Source organism: Mustela erminea, chromosome 10, assembly GCF_009829155.1.
Source record: "Mustela erminea isolate mMusErm1 chromosome 10, mMusErm1.Pri, whole genome shotgun sequence".
In the NCBI taxonomy this organism is placed as follows: Eukaryota; Metazoa; Chordata; class Mammalia; order Carnivora; family Mustelidae; genus Mustela; species Mustela erminea.
The window spans coordinates 14,109,110-14,122,065 of NC_045623.1; the positions used below are offsets into that span (position 1 = coordinate 14,109,110).

The window sequence follows — 12,956 nt, forward strand, 5'->3', positions numbered from 1 at the left end:
GAATCTATAGCTTTCATCTCAATCATAAAAGGGTCCAAGAACCAACAAAGAGTAAGAGTTACTCCTTTTCCTAAGAAACAAAAATAAGGGGCACCTGGGTGGCTCAGTGAGTTAAAGCCTCTGCCTTGAGCTCAGGTCATGATCCCAGAGACCTGGGATCGAGCCCCGTATCGGGCTCTCTGCTCAGCAGAAAGCCTGCTTCCCCCCGTCTCTCTGCCTGCCTCTTCCCCTACTTGTAATCTCTGTCAAATAAATAAATAAAATCTTTTAAAAAAAAAAAGAAAAGAAACAAAAATAAGACAATCACTGATGATCCTGAGCTATTTAATACACAGTAAAAACATAGACAGCTTTCACAATCTTAAAAGACATTCAAAAGATGAACAATAAACATGTCAATAAACATTTGGCTAAGTTTGCGATTTCATTGGTAACATATTTTTACTGGAAGCAAAAAGCAGGAAAGTACCTTTGGGAAAGTCTGAAGCAGTATTTAGTCCTTCCTGCCTAAACATAAAAGGCGAGGGGATTTTCTGATCTATCATGCTACAAATTTCTACAAGAACACACTTCTATGGAAATACAGTCCAAGCCTTTTGTCAAGAACTCCACAGCATAAACTTGACATTATTTTTAAAATCTCAACTGTTTTTATTTTTTTAAAGCAAGCACTGGTATAGGTCTTTTTAAATGTTTCTTTTTCAAATGGTTTAGAGAAAATGCCATCCTTTCACTCTATGTCCCCAAAATTTTCCTTCAAGAATCTGATCTGTGAAGTTTCTTTAAAAAAAAGATAATGTACCTGGTCAGGTAGGTCAAAACAATCTGAAAAACAGAGGTGTCCCAGCGGGAAGCCTCAAGACTTTTCAAATTCCTCAAAACTGCCACTCTACTATAGGCCTAGGAGGTTGGCTATCCAAAGGTATCACTCACTGGTATTTCTGGATGGTGCGAGGTGCTGTCTACAATCACTGGTTGCCTCGCATCATTTCTTGGAGATAAACGGTATTCATGTGATAAGCTGCCATCCAGCTTGGATGCCTCTGAGCATTCCAGTAATAGGACTGAGAAGCAGCAGCATAGTATTCCTGCCATGCCCTGTAGTAGGCCCTCCAGTACTCCTCGTAATCCTGATAGGCATCCGAAAAACTCGGATGGGTTTCCCTGTGGCAGTCATACCAACCATCATCCTGAGGTTCTGCCGGTGCACGATAGGAAGACCGCCTGGGAGGGTTTCTCCGGCTTTGCTTGGCTCTCTGGTTAGCCCCCTCTTTATGCCTGGTCTTTGTCTGGATTCCAGATGATTCTTGATACTCTGCTGGATTAGGGGTGTCGTTTCCATTCAGAGGTTGTTCCAAAGAGATATGACCATCCACAGGAGTGGATTCTGAGTCTTTCAGCTGAGTATCTGAAGAGCCTTCCAAGTAGGACTTATTTCCTTTGCTCTGGGAAGAAGTCCTCGAGCTGTAAGAATCGCTGTCACTCTCTGAGTCTCCAGACTGACTACTACTTGCCAGTATCGCCACTCTCTCCTCGGGAATTCTATTTCTTACAAAACCATTCTGAGGATTCACAGTCTGATCCCCAGGCCCCGTGTAATGCCTGATGATTTCCACAGGTTTCTCTAACCCCTCTTTAATATAGTGTTCATAATCCTCTACCAATTCTGTAAAAGTCAAAGAGCATGGCAGATGGATTTTAAAGGAAGACAGACAAGGAATTTGGGGTAGTGACGCAGGTAAAGCTTCTCTGACCTGGTGCTTATCGGTAGTGTTTTCAACAGAGATCTCAACAGAAGACTTCATAGGCTCTTCCAATTGTATGCCACTGCCCACTTCTTTTGGTGACATTGCTTTTTCTGTGATTCTACACTCTGAGTGGCTTTTCACAGGAAGCTTCTGTTTAGTATTATTTTTTGATTTGACTACTAGTGAAGATACAGAAGTATTTCTAGATGAAGCCACGTGGTTACCATGAGTTTTCTGAGTTTGAAAGGTTCTCTCCACTTTTTGGATCTGCTTTTTTAAGGGCTGGGTAGGTACACTTGCTAAGCCATACGTATGCATAGCTGCTTTAACCTCCACGTCCCAATCCAAACATTCTTCCATTAGACCAGAAGGAATGGGATCTACATAAAAGGAACAAAAGAATACTTTAAAATTTTGAGCTGCAAATCTAGACCAGCAATTTTTGAATGACTTCATAAAGCCTTCCATGGTCAAATAAGGTTAAGAAATAAAATATACTAATAATATACTGAGAAGATTAAGGAGTACATTATATTAGTATTTCAAAAGACCTAAATAATCCTTGCAGTAAAGAAATATGCCCACAAATATGCAAGACCCATCCCAAACCCACAAGCAACATCTCCCCATACCTCCCACTCAAAAATAACTTGGGCTAGGAGTAAGATTCAAGTCTGCAACAATTCTCCCAACTCCTCCCTTTTATCTCAGTAATGCTGACAACAAAACAAGATATTAGAAAAGGGATTATGCTCCCCAAAGCTTGTCAGCTGGGAAACAGTAAAACTACAACTTCGCACCCAAGTAAATCCGCCACTCTATACTCCCAACAGGAAGAAATCACTGCCCCCAACAGTGAAGAAAAATCTCTAGAAGGGAAAAAGTTAGATGACTGCAAAAAAGATCTATGGTCTCAATGGCACGTCTGAGTTAAAAAAAAATTGCCAGCTCTAGTTCTCTGAATTTCCTATTCCATCCAGGTGGGACAATTTGCTCCTACCTACATACTCTGACCTTCCCAAAGTGTGATCAGTTTTCATCTTAGGCAGACAAAACATAGAGACCTTGCTGGTCTTGCTGGTTTGTTGTTGCTACTGGTGCTCACGTGTATGTACCCACAACCTAATCCCTCAGATCAGGACTCTTCAGCTGGGGCTCCTGAACCCTGGCTGAACAGACCCTCTGACTAGAGCTCTAAGGTGATATCCCTTGCTTGCCCATACCTATCAAACAGGCCAATTTCTCTACCACTCCTGCCACAGGTACTTCATCTGAGCAGTCTACTGTCTTAAAAGTTCCCACTCCAATATAAATCTAACACCACAAATATACTTTCTCATGATTTCAGGGTTCTATGAACACTAAAAAAGATCCAAATGTGTCCTTTTCCAGTATCCAAAGGCAAATTTTCTTTTTATCACTAGATGCTATGATACTGAATCCTACACCAAAAGTCTTAACCCTCTTATACCAATTTTCAATTTATTTTTTCCACATTATAATCATTTGACAGGTTACCAATAGACTTACACATAGAATTACATACTATAGTGTCCTAAAACTGACAGAGAACCTAAAGACCATTTCTAAAAACAAGTACTTTCTAAACCAGAACACAAGTTTGGAGCAATTAAAGAAATTTGGAAAAAGATCACAGAATGAGTAATTACAAAGCCAGAACTCATTCCCAGACTTCTGCTTAATCTAGCTTTATAAAAACCACTAAAGGAGTTATATATAAATTAGTAAAATATTCCATACTGTATTTATTCAGTAACTATATATCTGATATTCTACAAGATCATGTATATGTTATATATGTTTATATATATATTTACACACACATATGTCCATATACACATGTATATACACATAAACCCTATAACACTGCATACATTATCATACATAGCAAATAAACCACATTTCCACATGAGAGTTTTTTAAAAATTTTCAAGAGACCATTAACAGTTTCAGACATGCAGTTTCCAAGGTGGAAAAAAAATGAGCTTGACAAATGATTAACTAAAATCAAAAGAGAACATTTCAGAGGTGCCTGGCTGGCTCAGTCAGAAGAGCATGCAACTCTTGATCTCGGGGTCTTGAGTTCGAGCCCCATGTCGGTGTGGAGATTATTCAATAATAAATAAATAAATAAACTTTTTAAAAAAAGAAAGAAAGAGAACACTTCAAAATTTTCAAAAGAGCATTCAAAGATACTACTCCTTCTTCATAGTCATGAAGGAGAATATGGCAAGAATTACCTTTAGTGACAAAAGTAATAAAATATATGCCCTGTTACATAAAAGGATAAAATGAAATTACAAGGTTACAAACTAAATATGAAGTAAATATGAAGCCAATACAGTAGTAAAACATTTTTCATGTGCCAGGAATTAGCTTGCAATCTTCTCCCTGTTGCTTATGAGCTATAAGAACTTAGGCAAACTACTTAACTTCTCAATGCCTTGATAGCCTCATTCACAAAAAGTCGGTAATAACAGCAGACCCCTCACAGGGCTGTGGTGAGAATTAAATGAATTAGCATACTGAACGGAACCCAATATCCTAAGTACTCCGTATCAGCTATTATTTTTACGCCTATAGCCAATATGATTATTCTTTTGACAGCAAAATGAACAGACAAAATATACCTGGTAAAGGCAGAAGGTTGATGTTACATTTCTGGGCGATTTTCATCATCACGTTTTCTTCTTCTCCCCGACAACAGTAGGTCACTGTCAACCCCAAAGTACCTAAAGTGCAGAGGGAATGTTATGCAGTAGATCAGTTTCACGTAAGTGACACTCCACCTGTCACATCTACAATTCTTCCTCCTAAAGAAAGCAGCCAAACTATTTTTTTTTTTTTTTTTTTTACCAAAACGGCCAGCTCTGCCAATCCGATGCATGTATGTCTCCCAATCCAATGGTACATCCAGGTTTACAACCAGGTTCACCTTCTCAGCATCAATCCCACGGGAAGTCTTGAAGAAGAGAACAAGTGTCTGCATTAACTGCTACACTGGCATCAACACACATCCAACTGTTCTGCTATAACCAACAGCCAAGTTAAGAAAAGGAGGATGATCAGGAGCAAAGGGAATTCATTTCTAATGACCAGTTTCAAGAATACAGATGAAAATACAAAAGACTCTGAAGAAAGCAAATTCCCCAGCACTGGAAAGAAAATTCCCTTCTGATATTCTTATCGATTCTTATCAGATACACCCACATAAAATAATAAATGAAACCTGTGCGTCTGATAAAAGAGCCCAAGTCAAGATGGCGTAGTCACCCAAACTGAAAAGGTAATTTACCAAATCTGTGGAAATGAGGACTCTGCAATGAAACTGCTTCAGTTTGGCCATAGCATCAAGACGCTGATTCTGATTCATGTTGCCTAAAAACACCCCAAAAGAAAGTCATATAAGAACAAGCTAACACATATTTATCAAATCCACAAAAAGCAGAAATTGTAACTACCAGTCTTAACACTTGAAAAATACACCAACCGAAGTTAATTTTCTCCTTATATGCAATTCTAGGTTAAGAACTAGTCAGAATCTTTTAAAATCTGGTAAGGCAGGCAACTTGAAATTTAAAAATTAATTTTAAATGGTGACTAGGTTACGCCTGCAGATATAATATTTTATCTGCAAAGTTACATATGAAGTAGAATAATTCTTAGGAAAATAAAATTGCTATAATCAGCTGTTTATAAATTTAGTTTAGATATATGATCTAAGGTCAAAATATTGTCCATTAGAGAACATTCTCCCCAATATCTCATGACACATAATGACTAGACAATCTTAGGCTAACAGGTTAAAAACTAAGCTATCAATGAAAACTCTAAAAAGGATCCCACTGATCAAAAATTCCTTTAAATCTTTCATTCCCATTAGGTCAGCAGTAATAATTTAGCTTTGTGTCAAAAATGAATCATCTTGGGCACCCAGCTGGCTCGGTGGATAAAGCATAAAACTCTTGATCTCAGGGCTGTGAGTCTGAGCCCTACATTGGATACAGAAATTACTTAAGAATAAAATCTTAACGGGGCACCTGGGTGGCTCAGTGGGTTAAAGCCTCTGCCTTCAGCTCATGTCATGATCCCAGGGTCCTGGGATAGAGCCCCGCACTGGGCTCTCTGCTCGGTGGGGAACCTGCTTCCCCCTCTCTCTCACTACCTGCCTCTCTGCCTACTTGTGATCTCTGTCAAATAAATAAATAAATAAAATCTTAAAAAAATTCATCTTTGCCTTCCACAAGACCTTAAAGCAGTTAATTCAGGAGCAGTTCTTAGCATTTTTACAATGATTACAGAAAGAAGCAATCTATTTTTCTCTAAAGATGACAAAGACAAACTTTATAAAATTATTAAGTTCTTCACGGACAATTCATCCCAATTTTCTAATTTCATATTATATACCAAGTTATTTCTTGAAGAACAAGAATACCACTACATCAAATCCCAATATAAAATTCACCTGGAACTTCCTTTACTATGAAGACTCAGTGTAACCTCACATTCATAAGGCAACTCACGAAGTACTATTTCTTCCTCCTGACTTTGGACAGGCTTCAAGTCAAAATACTAAACACTGATTAAAGTAAAAGCTGAACTTACCTGAAATGCACTCAGCAGGAAAGCCTTTAGAAGAAAGGATATCTGCCAAATGTTGTGCTCTATGAAAAATAACATAGAGGGTTATAATTTTATAAATACAACCCTAACACCTTTTATTTCACCAGTACCCCAGGTGACCCCTTAAGGTACATTACCTGCTGTGCAAATTAGAAAAGACTAAGGCTTGATTAAATGGAATTCTGCTGAACAGTTCCTGTAAATGCTGAGCCTTTTCCTCAAAAATCTTATGGGCCAACGGGTATGAATTGACAATTTTGTAATATTGCTTCAAACCTACAAAAAGTCAAGAGTCTTCTATTAAAACAAACATATTTGCTATATCCTAATAGTAAATATGAAAGCAACAGTCAACTAGGCATGGAAAAGATCCAGAATATCACAAACCAGGAATCTAAGTATCCAATACCTATACTCACCTATGAGACTTGGATCACTGGAATTTAGTCTTACAAAAGTGGGATCTCTCATGTACTTTGTCAAAGCATTAGCCAAAAATTCAGGGTAGGTAGCTGATACCGCCAACATCTGTTTACTGGCAGGCAAGGAAGAATAAATCCAGCTGTGAAACAGAAGAGAAATACACACCATGGAAGCCAATCATAGTTAACTACCACCTGGAAAAGCTAAAAAGAGACACTTTAGGACACCATTTTAACAGTCAAGCAAGTTATTTCTCTTACTTTATTTGCTCCTGGAAGCTGCCTTCTTCTAAAAGCTTATCTGCTTCATCAAGAATAAACAGACGTATACTGCCTGGATTCAAGTAGTCAAGTTCTATCAGTTGTTTAATTCTGCCTAAATTCCAGAAAAAAGCATATTGAAATATTTAAGAGGCACTAAATGTGTGCAATCTCAGCCAATATTGTTACCCTACTTACTCACAGGTTATACGGCTGACCTTCTTGACCCGACCCTCATTATTACATATTTAAACACTGAACCACAAATCAGAAATTGAGTTCTGATCTTGGCTAAATCCATTATTTTTTTTCTCACATTTCACCACCAGTAAGTATGGATCATAACACTGTTCCCATCAAAAGACTTGAATGCTAAGACCCTGAATACTAAATTCTGATATGAGTGATTCGTGAATGAATGATTAATAGAGAAGCAAAGAATCCCAATCCATGGCTTAGAAAGGCTTCGTGAAAATCACTTCATTCCTCCTCTTGTCAGAAGCCAATTCTATACATGTGCTTAAACATCCTTCAGAATGGAGATTTCATAAGTTCTGTTGGTAATCCAGTCATGTGTCTGTATCTTACTGGTCTAAGCCTCTTCATTTATAATATTCAAAATAATTATCATATTTATTAAAGAGTCCCATATTCTTACCTTAATTATATCACTTCTATGAAATGAAAAGTGTTCGGTTCCTTAAAAGCCCCAGTTATGAACAGGGTGATATCTTACCAGGAGAGCCAACAGCAATATGACACTTTTTAAGTCTGGTTTTGTCTTGTGATAATGGAGTCCCTCCAATAAAGACATGACACTCTAAGCCTTCCATTTTTATTCCAATAGCTGTAATAACAGAATGTATCTGTACAGCAATTTCTCTTGTAGGAGCCAAGATCAAAATCTAAAAAAGCATAAAATATATATACCTTTAACAAGTCAGTGGAAGAGGTACATGTGATTGGCACATTCATACTGCAGTGAGCTATTTTTCATTTAAACGATCATTTTAAATGATGGGTTTTTATAGACAAGGGAAGCTATTCCGTTCATTCACTTATGTGTTCATTCAGCAAATATTAAACAAAAACCTACTTTACGTACTAAGCAACATGTAAGTTGCTGTACAGTCAATGGTCAACAATAGACAGTCCAGGGGAGCTGGGTGGCTCAGTCAGTTAAGTGTCTGCCCTGGAATCAAGTCATGATCTCAGGGCCCTGGGATCAAGCCCCACATCAGGCTCCCTGCTCAGTGGGGAGTCTGTTTCTTCCTCTCCCTCTGCCTCCTCCCCATGGCTCATGCTCTCTCTCTCAAATAAATGAATAAAATCTTTAAAAAAAGAAATAATACACAGTCCTTGTTCTCATGGCACTTTCATTCTGTGTAAGAAGATACACAATAATCAAATATACATAAATTATGACATACAATGAAAAGTGCTATTAAAAAAATCAAACAGGGAAAAGAGAGAAGTGACAAGGAAGGAAAGGAGTTATTTTAAATGGGGCAATCTAGGCCACTAAGAGAGTAACATTTGAGCAGAGACCTAAAGGTACACCACAGACTAGAGCTAGCTACGTGACACCTGGGGAACTGTTCTCAAGAAGAGAACAAAGCAAATGTAAAGGCCTTATGACAGTAATGTTCTTAGTGTACTAGAAGAACAGCAGGGAGGCCATGTCACTGGACCAAATCAGGGTCAGCTATCTAGGTCCATTAAAAAGGAGGCTTGAGACTCAGAGTGAGAACTCTGCAATGTAACTATCAACCGAAGGACAAGGTAAAATGACAAGTTCTCAGCTATGGGAAGAAAAAAGTTCCTTAAAAAAAACAAAAAACAAAAACAAAAACCTAGAATAAAATATGCCAAAACAGTTAACAGCAGTTTCTTTCTAAGTAGGTAAAGAGTACGTGCCGTTTCTTTGGTACTTCTTTCTTTTCTGAATTTTCCAATTTTCAAAAATGAATATGTATTATTTTGAGAACACAAAGATCTGACAAATTTGGTTTATGGAACTTATTCAGCGTTTTGGCATTTCACCTACTGCCAAATTGTCAGAAGCCAAAATCTCAAATACATCTCAAATTCACAAGTACAATAGCTTAGGTCCTTGGGAAGCAGAAGGATTTCCTATGTGCATAACCCAGAATTTGGTGGTTTTAAGACTCAAAAGGCTTTGGATATGGATGTACTGGCATACTATTTATACATAACATGGGCAGAGCCAAACTTTGCTGAAGAGACGAACCCCAAAACTAAATCTCTTATTAATTTGGGTAAGGCCATCTTCAGATCTACTCCAAGAGAACCTAGAAGATGGGAGATCAACAGGACACACTCACAGAGGCTCTAAGAATCACCTGCAGTTACCAGCAACAGCCAGAGCATCATGTTACCATCAGTCACGCCAAATACTAAATCCTACAATTGAGTCAGCAAGTAAAAGAATAAAGAACTATCTGTATTTTCAGGTAATGAAAAAATTGACACCCATGGCAGACTTAATCTATTTAAGATGCAGTAACAGAAACTTCCAAACTTCTAACGCTCATGACAAATCCTTGGTCACCATCCACACCACCAAGCTGCTCCACAGTTTTGTTTGTTTGTTTGTTTTTTGGTTTTTTTTTAAAGATTTTATTTATTTATTTGACAGAGATCACAAGTAGGCAGAGAGGCAGGCAGAGAGAGAGAGAGGAGGAAGCAAGCTCCCTGCTGAGCAGAGAGCCCGATGTGGGACTCGATCCCGGGACCCCGAGATCATGACCTGAGCTGAAGGCAGCGGCTTAACCCACTGAGCCACCCAGGTGCCCCGCTCCACAGTTTTAATGTCTACTTTACTTCTATACTCTTCATATGGCTTAACTCAATCATTCATCAAATTCACTCATCAAACTCTCAGGAGCTACTGGTACTGCATCCAACCTGTGATAAAATCCACATTACATACCCTCTTCCTCTGGGTTCTCAGAGCTACACTCACCTGGGTACTCAGGTTTTCAAGAACCAGCGAGTCCAAAGCAATGGTAGAGAACACACAGGTTTTCCCAGTGCCAGATTTGGCTTGAACAATTAAATCTGAGGAGGAAAAATAAATGAGTAAATAATAAAATGTATATATACATATATACATCTGCATGCACATATATACATATACATGCACATATATCACTAGCCAGTACTGACTAAAAAAAGCTTAGATACCAACATGAAATCAAAGAACCAGAAGGGTCTCCAAAGAGGACCCAGATGGCACCTTCGTTTTTAGTTCAAAAAAGCATGAGGTCATATCCAGAAACATGCCTCTTCCCTGAACCTCTACCGTTCATCTTCTGGAACTGAGAGCCACCGGTCACCGTGCAAAGGGCAGTAACCATCTTCCAAATGAACACCGCGCCTCTGTTTTACAAGAGAGTAAACTGAGGCTCGAAGGCGCACAGCGCCTGGCCGCAGGCAGAGGCCTGCACCGGCGGCCGCCCTGGGGCTCCTCCCGGGCCCTCCCGGCAGGAGCACGGCCCCCGCCCTCACCGAGCCCGCAGCGCCCCAGAGGGATGGCCTTGAGTTGCACCGGCGAGGGCCTCTCGAAGCCAGCCGCGCGCAGCCCCTCCAGCACCGGCCGCGACAGCAGCAGTGACTCGAAGTCGGCCGGTTCCGCCAGCAGCACGTCCCCGGTGCGGGTCCGTGGGCCGCTGACGTCGTGAGCCGTCCGCAGGCCCCGCACCGGCCCAGGGAATGGCTCCGAGGCCACGACCTGTGAGGCCACACGCTCCGCCGGCATAGCGGCCTCCACCGTCGCTAAGGCCGCTGGGGCTTCAAACGCCGCCGCCATCGTCGCCGCGCCGCCGGATCTCGCGATACTTAAGGAGAAGGAGGGCTCCTAAGAGCGAGAAGAGGAAAAACTTTATTGGCAGTCCTCCCTAGGAGACACGGACACGCCTGACCTGGGAGATGGGTGAAGGGACGGAAGCCGGAGGCTTAGGAAGTCTCGGAAACAGCGACAACGACAAAATATGTGGCCCGAGGAAGGCAGGAAGAGAGAGGAGAGGAAGGCGAGGCTACCGGGATGCGGCCGCGGGCGGCCTGCAGAGGGCGCCGCGCGCTCACGGTGGGGGCACCGCCCAGCCTCCCGGGCCTCCGCGGGCGGTCGGGCCAACCCCCCCCCCCCCCCCCCACCGCCAGCCTCACAACGCGGGCTTTGTGATGCGCGTGGGGCGTCACGCTCCCCGCCTCCGGGCCGCGGGGGAGGGCGCCGCTGCCGGGCCTGCCTCCGCCCGCCCGGAGCTCCGAGCACAGCCAGACCGGACTTACCCGTCGTCCGGTCCGAGCCTGTCCCGGTATCGCTTCACTCATCTCCGTCGCCAGCCCCAGCACCTGGCGCACGGAGCTCGCATATCGTCCGCTGAATTGCAGCCAGTTCCGACTCACACCTCCCAAGGCCCTAGTTCGGCCTCAGACCGCTCTCTGAACTTGGGTGGGTACTGTACATCCGTCTGCCTTCTCAGCCGCGCCCCTCAGAAGTCTGATGGACGTCCCAAATCTATCCGGTCATCTGGGCGCTGCTGCTGTCCCTGGCGCTATGTACCACCATCTCAAGAGTGACAACTGACAGTCTTTGCCACTTTCCCTTGCTTTAGGTCTCTGCTCAAATATCATCTTTTCCAAAGAGGTCGTTTCTGAACTATTATTTTTTAATACTTTGTTAAACTAAATTGAATTAGCCAGCATATGATACATCATTAGTTTCAGATACAGAGTTCAGTAATTCGTCAGTTGCACAGAACAGGCAGCGCTCATCACATCACCTGCCCTGCTGAATGCATGTCACCCACCTACCTCCCCTCCAGGAACCCTCAGTTTGTTTTCTATAGCTAAGAGTCTCTCATGGTTTGTCTCCCTCTTTGATTTCTTCCCATTTAGCTTTCCATCCTTCCATCCCTTCCCCTATGATCCTCCGAACTGTTTCTTATATTTCACATATGCGTGAAACTATATAATTGTCTTTCTCTCACTGACTTTTTTCGCTCAGCATAATATCCTCCAGTTCCGTCCATATAGATGTATTTTAATTCCAGTAGAGTTAACAGTGATATATTAATTAGTATCAGGTGTACGATACAGGGATCAACCATTCTGTACATTACTCAGTGCTCACCATGAGAAGCGTACTCTTTAGTGCCCATCACCTATCTCACCCCTACTTATCATCTAACCTAGTTCCCTTATCTCCTCCACTACCCCACCTTTTCCACCACTCTCTGTTCCCTTGTTCTGCTTTATTTTTCTTCATGGTATTTACCACTACCTGAGATTGTGTTTATTTCTCCCCCCCCCCCCCACTCTATGAGGACAGGTACCTCTCTGGTTCTCTTCCATATTCCTAATGGGAAACACACACACACACACACACACACACACACACACACACACAGAGAGAGATCTGAAACATAGTAAGTGCTCAACATTGAATAAACGAGCTCCTGTGACCAAGTCTTAGTCATAATTTCAAATTTAAATATTTCTGGACCTAATCTTATTCGCAATTCTAAACCAGATATCCAGAAATATTCTTTTTCTTTTGTCCTTATATCATCATTCTGATCATTATCTCTCTCCGTATTTTCACACATGTGCACATACCCAGAATCCAAATGACTTGGGGGGGGGGTGTGCTTTGGCAAGGTAATCCCATTTGAAAGAGGTCTCAATGATATATTTTGCATAGAAATTTAGAAACATTGAGAAAATGTCAACTGTCCATATGAAGGGGGGGCTGTTGGGAGAGGGCACTGAATTTTCCAGGCTTTCTCGTAGTACCCCGTCCTCTCATTCACCTAACCCCCACGTTCCACACCTGGGAATTATTCTAGACTCCACCATC

The 12,956-nt window shown here is 41.5% G+C and overlaps 1 protein-coding gene across 1 annotated transcript; it reads right to left on the minus strand.

The window, feature by feature from the left end:
* Positions 1–307: 307 nt before the first annotated feature.
* DDX20 (DEAD-box helicase 20) lies at positions 308–11,221 on the minus strand. The gene is made up of 12 exons (XM_032302286.1): positions 11,138–11,221; positions 10,607–10,955; positions 10,062–10,156; positions 7,812–7,980; positions 7,076–7,190; positions 6,812–6,954; positions 6,530–6,668; positions 6,375–6,433; positions 5,065–5,147; positions 4,626–4,731; positions 4,400–4,501; positions 308–2,128 (listed from the first exon to the last, which is right to left on the minus strand). The coding sequence occupies exons 2-12, from the start codon at positions 10,905–10,907 to the stop codon at positions 969–971; spliced, it is 2,472 nt and encodes an 823-aa protein (XP_032158177.1). The 5' UTR covers positions 10,908–10,955; positions 11,138–11,221; the 3' UTR covers positions 308–968.
* Between the last annotated feature and the right edge of the window lie 1,735 nt (positions 11,222–12,956).

Coding starts and splice junctions, on each gene's coding strand:
- DDX20 (XM_032302286.1), bottom strand. CDS start 10,907: ATGGCGGCGGCGTTTGAAGCCCCAGCGGCCTTAGCGACGGTGGAGGCC. Junction 4,502..4,625: donor TGGCAGAGCTGGCCGTTTTG/GTAAAAAAAAAA, acceptor TCTGCACTTTAG/GTACTTTGGGGTTGACAGTG. Junction 2,129..4,399: donor CAACCTTCTGCCTTTACCAG/GTATATTTTGTC, acceptor CCTTTTATGTAG/ATCCCATTCCTTCTGGTCTA.